The sequence below is a fragment of the Rhizopus microsporus genome (assembly GCF_002708625.1).
Source record: "Rhizopus microsporus ATCC 52813 unplaced genomic scaffold scaffold_8, whole genome shotgun sequence".
Taxonomy (NCBI): Eukaryota; Fungi; Mucoromycota; class Mucoromycetes; order Mucorales; family Rhizopodaceae; genus Rhizopus; species Rhizopus microsporus.
Window position 1 is genome coordinate 71,530 of NW_019671923.1, and position 15,766 is coordinate 87,295.

Below are 15,766 nucleotides of genomic sequence, written 5' to 3' on the forward strand. Positions count from 1 at the left end.
GGGGTCCAGATTCTATTTTCGGTCAACGTGCCTTTAGGTTAAAAGTTATTTTATGATTTCAATTCTAGTGAATGCATCTCAAGTTGAGCACATGACCTTCCCACGAGTTCATATGCAGGATGAAAGCATATTCACATATAGTGAAGCTAAATTTTGGTCGCACAAAAACAAAACAAAAGGTCGCTTTTTTATAAAGGTGAACACTCCATGCACCAGAAAATACGCCAGAAAATAGGCTAATACTATAGGCATTTCTTCTAGGCACTACATGTGATATCACTTTACAGCCTTATACTATCGAAATCTCTGCCTAATCTAAGGCTGTCCAGCTCATACTCTCTGATACAAAATGTGAATTTATCAGAAATACACTTTAGGATATTGGTTCTTTGTTGAACAAACTGACACATAGAACTAGAATAAATAAATAAATAGCAGCATTTCTTTTTAACTCCTTCTTGAAAAGAAACAAAACAAGATGGTGAAAAGCTTTGTTGACAACATCATAGGTAGTGAATAGAGGTAACGTCCGTAGTACTTAACGTCTGGTGCATTTTCTGGTACATGCAGTGTTTCCCCTGCCATAACCAAAACTTTTATCCTGGAAGACAGCCGAAAAATTGTATATGAAACAGTCAAATCACTATATCCACAATTACGATAGCCTTTATCAGTTAAGACAGCTCCAGACGAAGTTCAGCAAACTTTTAACATACAGCAGATATCGAACGGCAAGTGTTCAAACAGACAGCTACATGTGCCAACCGTATACCATATTCACTTTCGCAAACTGTGATAATGCAAAGGATGTTCCAGACGAAAATATTTATCAGCTTCACTGTGTCCTAAAATACTCTATTAAGGTTTAAGCCATTCGCTTAAATATTTAAAAGAGGAAAGAGCTTAAACATTTAAAGAGGGCCATGTTAAGGTAGCTTAGTAGAAGGGATAACGTTGACTGTAGGAAAAAAGGAAAACACGAGAGTAAACAAGCGGCCGAAAAAGTAATGTAAGATGTGTTTATTGTGGGTACTATAGGATATCGCTTAAACGCTTTTTCATTGTGCAGTTTTTGTTTTTCTTAGCAACTCTATTGTTTAGCTATGTTAACTAGTCTGTGTTTTTCTTAGCAACTCTATTGTTTAGCTATGTTAACTAGTCTGTGAGTCGCGCAAACATAGTGTTTAGCCAAATAAGGCACTTGCTAAATTCTCTCATTTTCTAAGCTCTTTTTAGTAGACAAGGGTGATAGTATTAGGATTGTGTAATACAAGGCATGAAACAGTAAACCATTTCATAATAACCCATAATGATGCTTTATAAAACTTGATTTTGTCTCTTCCCAAGTTTGTTTGGATGAACGTAAAATGATCCTTTTGACTTAAAAAAGCAATGAACAAAAAACAACTAGAGCTACTGCTGCCATTATGGAAGAAACGGTTTCCAAAGAAAGCAAAGTACAAGTCAAGAAGCGCAAAGTATCTTGATCAAAATAAGGAAATGATGATTGTAAATCCTTCTATTAAGTTCTGTCAATAAATCATGACTATACACCATTATAATGCACCCTTTTATTTAGGAGTTTGATCTTATCAGGACCTATCGTGACGAAGGTAACTATTTAATGCAGTGACTTCCATTATGAAACAGCAAAAAGGTCGAAAGCTAGATATTAATTTTTTCTTTATTTATTCATTTAGGTTGCACAAATCCAACAGAGTGGGTCAGTAGTTGTGTCTATGACAGTAAAAGGTTGAAGATGTCTATATCATTAAATAAAAAGCTATGCTCCTAATTAAATTGGCGGGTGGTAAATCATAAGTAAGACAAGGTCGAGTAAGGGACGGTGTTTCTAAAAAGAAACGTTTGTCTATTATAATAACCCCCTATACAGCTCCCTAAAAGGGATGCCCAATGTTTACTCGTGGTTATACTATCTTCCTTATAAGCCCTGTAAATCTCAATTAATCTCAATTGTCTCCTTCTTTGTGTATTATAAACTGGTGTATGCAATCATGCATCTTATAAAAAGTTAACTAGGTTACGATAGCCTAGGCTCTATTATTAGCGTACTATATGTACTAAATATATTACAAAAGCAATGAAATGCAGAATTATATTTAACCGTGTCAACGATCCCCTTTAAATGACGTATACTAACTCAAGGCAGTAATTGGATGCGTGGGTTCTATGTAAGTAATATTCGAATATGCAAATATCTATTAATTTAACCAAAAATGATCTTGCTATTACGGATATAAATTCAAACCCCAAAATTACAGTTCATCTTTTTCAGTGCCACTTTTTACTTTTGTACAACGAAATCGAACAAATAAAAAAGTTAATAAAGAGTATGTCTTAGATTGGCCCAGAAAATGAGCGACGCCATCAGCCATAAAGGGTTGTAAACATGGGAGATTCAACAGTCTTTTATTTGCTAAACTGCCCTTTTTAAGCTTTTTGTGTATTTTTTTTTTTTTTTTTTTTTCTTTCATTAGAAACGGGGCCTATGCATCTTTCCCTTTCTCTTTGCTTTCCTTAAACGGAAATTTTGTGTTTGTAAAAAAAAAAAAGCTTATTCGATCTGTAATTAAAAAAATGTGGAGTTGTTATGAATTTACTTGTTTGGAATATCTTTGGTTGGTCAGCAAAAAAATGCAACTGGACGATCGTATTTCTTTTTAAGTTATCGGTTTACCATAAGTTGATGCATCATACCATAGAACGTCAAGTGCTTCTATTGTACTTGTCCTTCTTTCTATTATCGTCATGGCGGAGCTCAATGATAAAGATTATTCTATGCAGGAAGTGATAAAAAAAAAAGAAAGTTCAGGAGCGCCAAAATAGGGCGGGTAAAAATAATTCGTCGATTATATCTAAGCATTTTATTGATCAGATTTCAATGATTTACATACACACGTACACACACACATGCACAAAAGTTTGAGAGGTCACTCAGATGATATGTGTAACTATGATCAAGGCAACCAAAGAGAAAAAAGCAATATATAATTTAGGCTGTTTACATGTAAAGAAAAAGGAGCAAATCATCTTGTGGAGGTGTTTAAAATTGTACAAGTAGGACAAGGCAAATACATGTGCTTCTAAGCTGAGTACACATATGTGTCATTTTTATAGGAAAAATATACTCTTATGCATAGTCCGAGTTGATATTTTCACTAAAGATATAATCTCGATCAAGATATTTACTTAATTAATAGCTTATTAGATAATAAAAGAATAATTATTTAAGCTTATGTTTATTATAGAAAGCTGAGAAGCATTGTTATAACTTAATGTTGGCCAAAGCACAGTGTGTAATGGATATTGCCTTATGAGAAAATATCGTGTCTTGTTCGAAAAGGGAATAAATGTAGGGGAAGGGCTGTTTGGGTTTGCATTTTATAGTAACGAAGTATTAAGATATATACGTTAAGAAGGTTCTAGAGGGGGCGGGGGACTATGCAGTATAAATAGACTTGTGTTATTCGAGAAATGTCAGTTACAAAGAGAAAAACAACAGCCTTTCTTATTTTATTCTGAATCGTTCTGAATTTCCCCACCTTTCTTTCCTGATTTTTATTTTTCTGTTACCCTCATTTGTAAATTTAAAGAGCAGATACCCCAAGGCCTGCCTTCAACTACTGATCAGATCAAGAGCATAGTAAAGCGACAATACAATGGTTTCGCATCTTTTATATAAATGTGCACTTGTCTTCACCCTATCCCTTTCCCCAATTTTTGGTCAAGCACAAGTGCCTACAACTAATACTACACAATCTAGTGCCACAAGTGCTTCTGCCACACCAAGTACGGCGTATTTTAACGAAATATAGTTAAAAATATACTCACACATTTTTATAATAGGCTCATGTACAAATTATCCAACAAATGGAATATGCAGTGTAAGAGAAGCAACCTTTTATTCAGTATAACAATATATTAACATCGCCTTCCGCAGGCATATATAAACTATAGCGTATACACAAAAGGACTGCCAATACCATTAATTGAACAACAAATAGCACTATTAAAGAATATAAGCGAAGGCTTTAAAGACATTGCACCCACTTGTGTAGACGCTTATTACAGATATTCTTGTTCCTTTGCTTATCCTAGATGTGATAACAATGGTAATTATTCAAAATGATCTATTATAACAAACATTTTAAACAAATTTTTGTCTAGAACCCACAATGGGATGCATATCCTCTTGCGAAGAAGTTTACCATCAATGTAAAAATATCTTTATGCTTACTGGGCTTAACGCACTGCCAGACTGCAAGAAAACATCACCCATCACACAACAGCCTCTGTCTTCCAGCAGCAAATGTAACGCTATAGCATCTAAGCTTTCAAATACAAACGCCCACTATAACCTATCATATATTCCAGACAACTTTGTTGTTGCCCAATGCCCCGCTCCTTTTGTAAAGGATGCTGGTTATGAACAGCCAGGAAGCGCAACAAACACTGCATTCTGTAAAGCAGGCTGTTGCCTTCCGTGTCCGCAACAAAATTTTGTAAAGTATATTGCGGTTCTATAATTTGACATGTAATATTGATTTATTGTTTATTAGTTCTATCCTACCGACTGGACTATACGTGCGTTCTTAGCAACCGACATTGTCAGATGCATATCCGCCGTATTGTCACTCATCCTGACAGTCAGTTACTTGGTCTTGCCTGATAAGAGAAGACACCCTTCTTTGCTCATTTTGAACTTTTCTATATCCATCTTTCTGTTCAGCATGGTCTCTTTCTTCTCAGTAAATGATCCTAAACGAATTCAATGTGCCAACCCTGCTTCTGTCAGCTCACAAGACAATAATCCTTTATGTGCTGTACAAGGTAAATACCTTTTTTTATTACTATTCCTATTATCCTCTTGCTTAAATGACTTTTAATAGGCGCTATTCTTATCTTCTCTTCATTGGCAACCTGCTGTTGGAGCGCTGCTCTCATTCTGAATCTTCACTTGCACACTGTTTGGAAAGTGAACTTCTTTACCAACAGATACTATATTTTGAACACCTTTTGCTGGGGATATCCTATTGTCTTTATGTCACTCACTCTTGGTCTTCACAAGGTCAAATTTGAATTTGCCAACCTTTGCTTAGTATCTGTAGACAAGATTTTCGAGTTATTCTTTTATCCTATGGCTGCTATCGTCTGTCCAGCATTCTTGGTTCACATAGCTACGTTTATTTATATTGCTCGAATGGCATTTCGAGAAGGCATCCAATCAGACATATCTCAGTCTGCATCTCAAGGCACCACAAACCTGCCTATTACTTCTAGAAAGCATAAACATGTTATTACTGCAGTGCAGATTCAATGGCGTGCTATATTGCTGGCTATTTTGTCTAGTGGAACCGTCGTCTTTTACTGGGTAATACTAATGTTTATATTCAAATGGACAAAACTAATAACACAAGTCATCCTATAGATATTTTACTTTACACAAATCCACAAAATGGTTAATCTCAAGAATGATGACACTATCAAGCTGAGCTGGATAGAATGTATGATATCTCCTGATGGTGGCCAAGACAATTGTACGTACATTATCAAAGACAAACTGCCTCCTTTTGCGCTCATGGTAGCAGCAGAAACTCTTGTGAGTACGATTGGTATTTGGCTCTTTGTGATATTCGGAAAGGCATCTCTCTGGAGAGAATGGGGTGATTTCTTCTATGACTTGCAAGTTTATATCAAAACCCGTGGACTTGAAAAGAACAATGATCAATTTTTTGCTCTCTAATTACTTCTTAATGTGTGACTATAGTTATTAATCTTAAGCTAATAATAAAAAAAATCTTAATATACAAAGCATAAACATTAAAAGCCCCAATCTTTCTCATCTATGCTGACAACAATATCCAATATAAAACAAACTTACACATGACCACTTCATTTAGTATTAGGGTCTAAAATGACATTTACACTTGGATTTCCCTTTTGCGTGTTCTCATTAAAAAAGTGCAATGTAGGGTCAAGTGTCGACAGAGAAATACAGTGCATAGAGACGAGAGAGGAGTATAGAAGGGGCTTTTATATGATACTGTGCTATCCTGCTATCAAATACTCCCGAATTTGACAACACAATAGCGACAGGTGCTTTGCAATTAAGATGTCTTCGAAAAACCACAGAGTGATTTTTTTACAAACATCATTTAAATTTATTGCAAAGGTTCATATGAGGTTGTAGACCACCGATAAGGACAGAGTTTACTCTTCATCTTCTTCTTCAGCAGCTTCACCGCTACCAGCATTGGCTCTCTTTCTCTTGACACGACCGGCACGACCACCACCATAAGGAGAAGTCAAGGCAAAGTCGATGTGCTTTTGGGAATCCAAACGGACGATGAAAGAGGGAACATTGACGATTTGCTTACCAACACGGATGTGGCGTTGACGGATCAAGACACGGGCGTGGTGAATAGACTTGGCAAGACCCAACTTGAAGACTTGGGTTTGGAGACGACGTTCCAAGAAATCTTCAATCTTGAGGGCAAGAACATAATCGAGCTTCATACGGCTTTCGTCGAGGACACCAATACGGAGAAGACGACGGATCAAGGCGTTACCTTCAAAGAGACGACGAGGGTCCTTTTCATCCAACTTTAAAAGTTCACGAGCAGCACGACGAATCTTGGAAAGAGTGTAACCAACTCTCCAGATTTCTCTCTTGTTCTTGAGACCATATTCACCAATCAACTTGAGTTCTTGGTCAAGACGAGCAGACTCGAAGGGACGCTTGGGGACAGTGGAGGTCTTGCGACAGTTTCTGACGGTACCGGCCATTCTTGGAAACCAAAATTAAAGAGAAGGAAAACATACAATATTCCCTCTAGTCTGCAACTTTTAACCAGGCGCGGGCTCGAAAATTTTTTTGCGGTTGACATGAGCATAAGCCACTGTATTCTCCAAACAAAGCAAGCTAAGCCACAGCAATTTTTTTTATTCTCAATAGTTTATTAACAATTTTTTTCCTTCCAATTATTTGTTTCGGTCTCTTTTCATACCACTTCGTACAAGATGCCTCACTCATTCGGTCGTAAGTATTTGAACAACTAAAATAGATAAAAACAATATATAAACTTGATTCCTAGTTCGTGCTCGTACTCGTCACATGTTCTCTCGTAACTTCAGAGAACATGGTACCATTCCTCTTTCCACCTACTTGAAGACCTACAAGGTTGGTGACATTGTTGACATTAAGGCCAATGCTGCTGTTCAAAAGGGTATGCCTCACAAGTTCTACCACGGGTAAATAGCAATAACAGTTGGAGATATATGGAAAAACAATAGACAATTAAACAAAATTATTCAACTCTAGTCGTACTGGTGTCATCTACAACGTTACCAAGTCTTCCGTCGGTGTCATCGTTTACAAGGTTGTCGGTAGCCGTTACATGGAAAAGCGTGTCAATGTTCGTGTTGAACACATCAAGCACTCCAAGTGCCGTCAAGAATTCTTGGACCGTGTTAAGCTTAATGCTCAAAAGAAGAAGGAAGCCAAGGCTGCTGGTGGTAAGTGTTATTGTGTTTGTATATTGTATATAATTTATTGATTTGTTTTTCCTAGTTACATTCAACCTCAAGAGAATCCCTGCTCAACCTCGTGAAGCTCGTCATGTCTCCACCAAGAAGAATGTCCCTCAAACCATCGCTCCTATTCCTTATGAAACTCTCATCTAAGGAGCTTATTTGGATAAAAAACTTAATAAAGGCATCTGTCTTTAGAAATTTTTTTGCATCAGGATAACATTTATTGTGATTTGTCTTTTCGCTGCGTAATTTTATTCTTTTGATTTGCTACTATTACTATTGTTGCAATCATTACTGACAATGGATGTATTTCAGCTGAGTACTGCTTGTTTATTATAAGGGAGCCTCACAGTGTATGCTAAAGCAATGTATTTATTATTCGGTTTTTTTAATGTATAGAATACAAACAAATGAAAAAGACTATGATACATGTAAACAAAGGATGGATAAACGTTTTTTTTTTTTTTAAAAAAAAAAAAAAACACAGGCTGTGAGTTTTATTTTAGCGTCTTGATCTTTTAGAAGGACGTCTTGAGCTAGATCGGGAACGGGAAAATGAAGAAGAGCGCGAACGATAACGAGATCGAGGGGGCGTACGAGAGCGAGAACGATAGTGTCGTCGAGGGGGCGTGCGAGAACGAGAACGAGAGCGGTAAGCGGAACGAGGTGTACGCGAACGATAGCGAGGACGCGAACGTGAAGGTGTACGGGATCGAGAAGGCGTACGAGAGCGAGAGCGATATCGGGTACGAGGAGGAGTACGAGAACGGGAACGAGAACGAGAGCGAGAGCGATATCGGGTACGAGGAGGAGTACGAGAACGAGAACGAGAACGAGAGCGAGAGCGAGAATGAGAACTAGAGTAGCTGTCGCTATCACTTTCACTGTCACTGCTACTATCACTGCTGGAGCCACTATCATCACTATCGCTACCACTGCTACTGCTGTCACTGCTGTCACTGCTATCGCTTCCTGAGCTACTGTCACTGCTGTCTCTTCGCTTCATGATCTGCTTGGGTGCATTTCTCAACCATTCGCGCAAATCTTCAGTCAATGCACCAAGACCAATACTTGTCCAGTAATTGATAGCAAAACGAGTGTTCTTCGGATTATCCTTGGGGAACATGCCAGAAAATGGCTCTTGCATGAAGGGATCAAGCATACGTTCCTTGAGAACTTTAAGCCCAATAAACTCGTTAATTTCTTGAAAGAGAATCTTTACAAAAATACGAGAAGCAGATGTAGTGTCTTCTTCATTTAGTTTAATAATCTGGAATGCTGTCCATGGTAGTGCATCCGTGTTGAATAAGTGTGCAAAGAGTTTAGCAATGTTGCGAAGTCTGTTTGTTTCGTAACGGTGAATTGTATTATACACTTCTTCAAAGCATTGAACAAAGTTGTCTACCCAAATACGGTTGAGCTTACAGAAGCGTTCTGCCATTAAACCATAGTATTTAAGATATGTACGCTCTTGAGAGCAACATTCAATTATCATGTTACAAAGCTCAATCTTGAAAGATAAAGTCAATATAAAATATGATAACATATATATCTTTGACTTACCTCATGTCCTTCTGGCACATGTAGCTTCATCAACTTGTGGCAAGCTTCTTCAAAATTGACACTGGACATTACTGTTAAATATATCTTTCGACGTAATTCAATCAAATCTGCGTTTGTTTTATCTACAATTTCCATTGTCTCTTCGTCTTCTTCTGACTCTTCTTCACTTTCATCACTTCCAGATGTTCCACTTTCATCTTCAGACTCGTCATCACCCAAAATTTCAGCCTTGATCGCACTGTATTTTTCTTCGTTTTCAGTATAATCAGGATCAAATTTGAATATATTCAACATATCTTCAGGGTCAAGATCTTCATCATCTAAACTGATATTATGGGTAATCTGATCCTCTTCTTCCACTAAATCAAGCTCTTTAATGATTGGTGGGTTGTCTTTGTATTTATCCTTTCGAACTTGGAATAACACTTCAATCATGTATTGAATACGTTTATCTATTTCGCCTTCGTGTAAAACAGCTCTGAATCTTTCATAAATGGCATTGTTGGCCTTGGGAGACACGTTGGCTAAATGTGCACCCACTTCTCTCATAAAGCCGACTGCAATCTCTACTGAATCATCTGTAGGTCGTTCGAGCAAAAGTGCCAGGATCTGAAGTGCCAAGATTTCATGAGCAACCAACTGATTTGTCAAGTGAGCAATAAAAGTGGTTGTTGCCAAACAAGAAGTCTATACAAAAAAGAGATTAGCAGATGCGTGCAACAATTAAATGTAATATGTTACCTTGTCATTACGTCTGAATGCTCTTCTAAATTGAACAACTAAGCGAGACAAGAGCAATGCTCCTACAGCTGGTAATTTCGTATTTACAACTGCTGTTACTGCAGCATAGACAGGTGTGAATGGTAAACTTGCTGTTTGTGCTTTCATTATACTTCTGCAGTACAATCCTCGTCCACGAACAAGGTTTTCAGCAAAGAGTTCTGGTATAATCATCTTTATGTTGGATGTATTCACTTTATTGATCAGGCCATTGATCGACTTCTTCAAAGCTTCCCAGGTAATGCGTTGATAAGCTTCACTGCTAGTATCTTTTATTGATTGTTGCATTTGACGCATGCGATGAGGAGGAATGTAGGCACCTCCTGCACGTGTCGTAAATCTAAGGGAATCTACTTCATCTGTTTTGTTTGTGTGCACTATTGTCTCTACTTCACTAGACATTGCTGTTGTAGATCCAAAAAAGAAAAAGGTTCAAAGTGTGTTCTTCCCCCCAAAAAGAAAAAAAGTTGCGTCACCGCAGTTTTGACGTTGACCAATAGGATCAATAAGATTCTTATCCAATCATATCATGCAACAAACGTTTATTTACAATAGTTGATTTTTTAAAAAAACTAAAACACATTTAACGTCTTCTACTGCTACGATGATCTCTTTCTCTTTCGCGTCTATCATGTAGTCTGCGCTCATCGAATCTTCTGTCATCCATACGCCTATCGTCCATACGTCTATCATCCATTCGTCTGTCGTCAATTCTTCTGTCATCTGCTCTTCTGTCATCTGGCCTTCTATCATCTAATCTTCTTTCATCTGGCCTTCTATCGTCTGCTCTTCGGGTATCTCGTAATCTGTCATCGCGTCTATCATCACGACCACGGTCATCTCTCATGTCCCTAAGTGTACTATTAATTAATTTCATCAGACAACATCAAGCCATTGTTTTAATTGCCCTTACCTTCGCTTATCCGGACGTTCACCTCTATCACGCTCTCTGTCTTCCAACACTCTCTTGGAGCCTCTAGCTGAAGACGACCGAGGATCGTTCAAAGATGAAGGTGTGTTGATTCTTCCACTGCTTGTGCGGTCATCGTTGTACCGGCTGCTTGAAAGAGATTCATTTAATCGACTCGAAGGGCGTTCGTCTGGGTGTCGGCTATTGCTCTCATTGGCGCGATTACTGTTTCTATCATCATAATGTCTACTAGAGCTAGCTTCATCAGTTGCAGATGGCGCAGATACTCTAGGAGTTCTACTTGATCTATCATCCTTTACATCCCTTGGAGAATCCCTTGCAGATCCTGAAGCCGTTCGATGACGTCCTCCAGACTCATCTATTCTCGACATCTTTTCACTATCGCGAGGAGTGTGCTCTGATTCTCGAGATCGCTTCCTTTCTGAAGATGAATTTGCAGTTTCATCCGATGCCTTGCCATTTTCAGTTCGTCGAGAGGGACTAGAAGGTCTAGATGCAGAAGATACTCTGGTGCTTGATTCAGTTGCCTCACGTCGCTTCTCTTCTTTTTCATTTTCCGTTTGTGTTGATGTTCTTGAATCTGTCTTGGTTGTCTTTGTGTCTGCCGGTGTAGATGGCTGTGCTGGAGGACTAGGCTCCTTGAGTCCTAAGAATGCATTCTTCGTAGTCCATGAGCTCTTGTACTTGGTAACCAGACCGATATAGCTACGTGCCAGCACCTTGATATTAGGTCGCTTCTCTTCTTCAGATAGCCTTTTAACAATCTTCAAAATGCTGTTTCCATGATCAACAACACCAGGGAAGCAAGGGGCAAATTGACGTAGCACCAAAAAGGCATTCTTTATCAAATGAGCTTCACCAGATTTAAGTGCTTGTTCAATTGCCATACATGATCTAAAATGCCATCTGTAGAGTACGCGCTGGAATTCAGTAAAGCTCAGCAAATCTTCTTTTGCTACTCCTTGAGAAGCATCCACATTCCAGTTCTTTTGGAATCCAATGAGCCCGTCACCATGGGCATCCTTCAGGTACAGCTTTTCGTCCTTGTGCCATTTACCCATCTTGGATAGAGTCTTAAAGATGAATCTTGAGTGGATGGTGGTTTCATATTCAGAAAAGGCAATAAAGTTAGCTGACAAACTATCCGAGATAACCTTATCAAATAAGGTCAGGCTGGAGAAGTTGACTGTGTTGATTCTATGCATAAGCATAACAAATTCATAACAAAAGGCCGCATCCACTTCAGACATCTTGCTACGTGGCAATATACAGTGCTGAAGAATATTAGATATCAGTGCCTGTCGTTGCATCGAGCTTGGAAACCATCGTTTCTGTGAATCTTTTAGGATCGTCATTACTTTTTCTACATGTGATTGATGTCTTGGAAGATCTTCATTAAGCATATCTAAAGATGCCTGTGCCTGTCTTTCAGCTTTACTGACTACAGAAGGTCTGTTGTTCTGGTAAAAAGATGACCGTACATCTTGACATTGACGAATCATATCGGTGTGTCGTTTGATAGCGGCTTCGTAATGGTTAATGGGACAGTAGATGTCGTATAGACTGAGTTGCCAGAACATAAAGTAGAATTCTGCGGTAAAAATGGATGGTATAGCAGGAATCTGGAGCAATGAGGGTAAGACATCGATCACTTGCTTAAATGGTGCCCACACTTCTCCTTCAACAACAGGAGTGTCCATATTTTGTCGAATGGCATGCTGTGTCTTGGTACGGTTAGTTGTCATGGCTATGTGCACGGGGAGCGCATATTCATTCACTAAAGTTTCTACACTTGGAACTAAAGTAGCATATTCGTCAGGCTCAAACAATGTCGTTAACAAATCAAGGTATTGCAGCTGTGTTTGATGTACTTTATCCAACTTAGAACATCGATCGCTTGCAGGAACGGCTTGCTCGTGCATGCAGGCTTCTTCCAAACGGTACAGAAGCACCAAGATTTCCAACCCAACATTGTTTCGACGGAGAGAATCTTTTAGACGACCCAACACACGGCGAGATGCACGTCGATTATCAGGAGAGATAGGCAAGAATGCTTCAGATTTTAGCGAGTCTGAGCAACCAGCAGCAGTAATCTGATCATTTGTACAAGCACTAGCTAATATTTCAATACCTCCCATCTTGGTTATGAACTCGTTCAAGAGAATCAAATCGGCTACTGAATCATCATAACGTAAGCGATAAGCCATGTACCGTAAAAAGGGAGTCGAATCAATATCTTGTTTCTTGAACAACATGCCAGTAAATACAGCGAGTGAACGTAACCAGCTTGCTGGCATACCGTCATCTTTTTCCTTTTCCTTTTTCGTTCTACCAGCGCCTTGAGAACCAGTCCATTTGTCAGTGAGGATAAAGCCAAGTACGTCATATGCAAAGTCACCAAGGTAACGGCAGGCGTCTGCCATGATAGGTGCCAAATTATCAAAGGACTGAACTTGATCGAGAACAACATTGAACACGATCGTTGGGTTTGAATGCGCTAATTTACCAAGATCACGTCCACATCGACGCACGTCGTTCTTTGACACTCGACGCATCATTGATTTAGCTGCGCGTTCTACACGTGCTTTAAGCAGCTTTGTCTCAATATTCTTTTTGTAAAATTCGTTACTCCATTCTCCATAAAGGCAGTATCTCTCCTGGAATGACAGACGGCACAGAACTTCCCAAACACTGGCCATGGTGCCTGGGTTACCTTTGCTGAAGGAGATAGCCGGCAATAAGAATTCACGAATCATGTTGGTAAGATGAAGTCTGCATCCAGGGTAGTCTCTTTCTCTATCAAGCAATCCGCCAATGATCAATATTAATGTCTGAATAAGGTCTGTAGCCAAATATGTTCTGTAGCCAGCCAAACGCATAAGAGGCATAAACCGTGTTGTCAAGTGTTCATAGGATTCACATAGTTCTAAAGAATCCTTCCATTCCTTGTAGAAAAACGAATATCGCTCCATCTTTCTCAGATCCTGAGTGTCATCAAGCAGAGCATCAATCACCAAGACACGTTTCAATTTGATTTGTGAAGGTATTTTGGGATTATAATCTTCATGTGTTGTAAACGCTGATTTAAGTTGAGATTGTTCAGCACATTGGCTAAAGCGTGTATACAGCTGCTTTATGTTCTCAGGAACAAATGCTTCATAAGCAGGCTGAAGAACAACACGACAGATGCGGTAGATGTCATATGCAAGCTGAGGATGCATGTCGATCAACTTATCATACACTGAAAGCATCACTTCTGCATTCTTTAAATCGCCAACAGAGAACAATGCCTTTGTGAGCTCAACAACATCGTTGGAGGTATTCTTCTTTTTGGCTTCTACATCATTTTCTCCATTATCTTCTGCTGCACGTTTTACTTTTTGTGTATTGCCATCTTCTCCTAAAGCGCCGTACATCTGCAAATATCAAGGTTGGTACATGTTGCCATTGCGTATGTGTGTCTTTTAAACTTACGGCTAGCTTGCCACCAGAATTGGTTGTGATTTCTTTGTTCATCTTGACATTATATTCGTCCCTGGCTGCTTTCATTTCTTCTTCAAAAGGAGATAACTACGAGCTATTAGATAAAGTACTCTCCTTTTTGTATATTTTTCTTACATGAGGAATAATATCACCAAGTGAAATCAATCCATTCTTTAACATAATAGCAATAGTAAGGTAGAGTTCCTTTGGAACAGGCGTTGATTCTTCAACCTATTAGACGAAATGAGTATTTACTGTATAAACATCACATCATAAACTTACATGAAAGTTATAGAATCTAAATCCGATCAACTGTGCCAAAATAGCGCTTGGTCCAGTAGACACTTCACCATTCACATCAATAAAGGTGAGTTTTTGAATCCAAGCTGATTGCTTGATGACCTCTGTCCAAAAAGTGTAATTGACTGTCAATTGCTTTATATAAAAATCCAAAATGATGTCAAGGACACGATTAGGATCAAGATGAAACACGCCAATGTGAGAAGAAATGGTCTTTAAGAACTCGGGTACTTTTGACAAGGATGTAGGTGTCAACTTTCCTTTTGTATCCCGTTGATTGTCGATGCTGGAAATAGTTAGTTCGTTAATAAGACTTGCATAACCTTCACTGTCTTCTCTAAGCAAGTTAAACTTGTGTTGCTTGTATCTAAGAATGAAAAGGTGAGTAAAAACAAATTTATATAAAAAAAGAGACATACAACATAGCAGTGTTGAGACGAATGAGACGACGATCGAATAAGACCTTGTTTGGAATTATGTTACAGTCCTTGAGCAATTGACTTGAAAAGTGAACTTTACAGTCATTGGTAGTAAGTGCTTGAGATTCCTAATAGACTATTAAATAAGGTGCAAAGAAATAACAATGTTAAAATTTACCACCAGACCGTTAATCATTCCTGTAAGTATTTCTGTACGTGTTCGTATTTCTTCCGTGTCCTGTGGATCAGTTGAATTGCGTTCACGAATGATTTCCAGTTGAATGTCCATTGATTTCAAAGTATTGACAAACATGGTCAGAGTGTTTAATTCGTATTGCTTAAAGTAGCCGTCTTCATCCTTCATCATGGCAGTTGCAAAACGAACAAAGCTTGAGACAGAACGACGCCCTCTATAGGTGTCTAATACTGAACGAGTAATGCTTGCACGGAATTCATTATTCTTTGCTCCATATTCTTTGGCACTGGCTTTAACACGTTCAAACTCTTGTTCAAATATAGGATCTACTTCATAAGTTTTATCCTCTGATGCAAGCATTGATTTATATTGACACAAAAGAGAATAAAAAAAAGTTTAAAAAAAAGAGACGACACACACGCTTGGGGGGATATTATTATTAGTAAAGTCACAGCTCTTTTTTTTTTTCTCTCTTTCTCTAATAGACCATGTATAGTAAGCAATGTATCGTGATATGGTCTTGTATATTTTAATATATAC

The 15,766-nt window shown here is 38.4% G+C and overlaps 6 protein-coding genes across 6 annotated transcripts; 3 read left to right on the top strand and 3 right to left on the bottom strand.

Moving 5' to 3' along the window:
* Positions 1-451: 451 nt before the first annotated feature.
* On the top strand, positions 452-1,163 carry RHIMIDRAFT_281951 (uncharacterized protein). Its single transcript, XM_023613042.1, has one exon. The coding sequence runs from the start codon at positions 627-629 to the stop codon at positions 867-869; it is 243 nt and encodes an 80-aa protein (XP_023466116.1). The 5' UTR covers positions 452-626; the 3' UTR covers positions 870-1,163.
* A 2,275-nt stretch (positions 1,164-3,438) lies between these two features.
* RHIMIDRAFT_313227 (uncharacterized protein) lies at positions 3,439-6,261 on the top strand. Its single transcript, XM_023614852.1, has 7 exons — positions 3,439-3,810; positions 3,868-3,905; positions 3,962-4,133; positions 4,189-4,523; positions 4,581-4,851; positions 4,911-5,392; positions 5,450-6,261. Exons 1-7 carry the CDS (start codon positions 3,681-3,683, stop codon positions 5,762-5,764), a joined length of 1,743 nt encoding a protein of 580 aa, XP_023466117.1. The 5' UTR covers positions 3,439-3,680; the 3' UTR covers positions 5,765-6,261.
* On the bottom strand, positions 6,231-6,939 carry RHIMIDRAFT_281955 (uncharacterized protein; the record flags this gene model as incomplete). Its single annotated transcript, XM_023613043.1, has 1 exon — positions 6,231-6,939. The coding sequence occupies exon 1, from the start codon at positions 6,805-6,807 to the stop codon at positions 6,232-6,234; it is 576 nt and encodes a 191-aa protein (XP_023466118.1). The 5' UTR covers positions 6,808-6,939.
* On the top strand, positions 6,934-7,767 carry RHIMIDRAFT_308451 (uncharacterized protein). The gene is made up of 4 exons (XM_023614566.1): positions 6,934-7,060; positions 7,116-7,272; positions 7,343-7,536; positions 7,592-7,767. Exons 1-4 carry the CDS (start codon positions 7,042-7,044, stop codon positions 7,702-7,704), a joined length of 483 nt encoding a protein of 160 aa, XP_023466119.1. The 5' UTR covers positions 6,934-7,041; the 3' UTR covers positions 7,705-7,767.
* Positions 7,768-8,012: 245 nt separating this feature from the next.
* RHIMIDRAFT_281957 (MIF4G-domain-containing protein) lies at positions 8,013-10,341 on the bottom strand. The gene is made up of 4 exons (XM_023613044.1): positions 9,859-10,341; positions 9,118-9,804; positions 8,395-9,064; positions 8,013-8,322 (listed from the first exon to the last, which is right to left on the bottom strand). The coding sequence occupies exons 1-4, from the start codon at positions 10,297-10,299 to the stop codon at positions 8,057-8,059; spliced, it is 2,064 nt and encodes a 687-aa protein (XP_023466120.1). The 5' UTR covers positions 10,300-10,341; the 3' UTR covers positions 8,013-8,056.
* A 6-nt stretch (positions 10,342-10,347) lies between these two features.
* RHIMIDRAFT_281959 (uncharacterized protein) lies at positions 10,348-15,610 on the bottom strand. Its single transcript, XM_023613045.1, has 7 exons — positions 15,209-15,610; positions 15,031-15,158; positions 14,594-14,978; positions 14,447-14,542; positions 14,303-14,398; positions 10,811-14,244; positions 10,348-10,757 (listed from the first exon to the last, which is right to left on the bottom strand). Exons 1-7 carry the CDS (start codon positions 15,584-15,586, stop codon positions 10,481-10,483), a joined length of 4,794 nt encoding a protein of 1,597 aa, XP_023466121.1. The 5' UTR covers positions 15,587-15,610; the 3' UTR covers positions 10,348-10,480.
* Between the last annotated feature and the right edge of the window lie 156 nt (positions 15,611-15,766).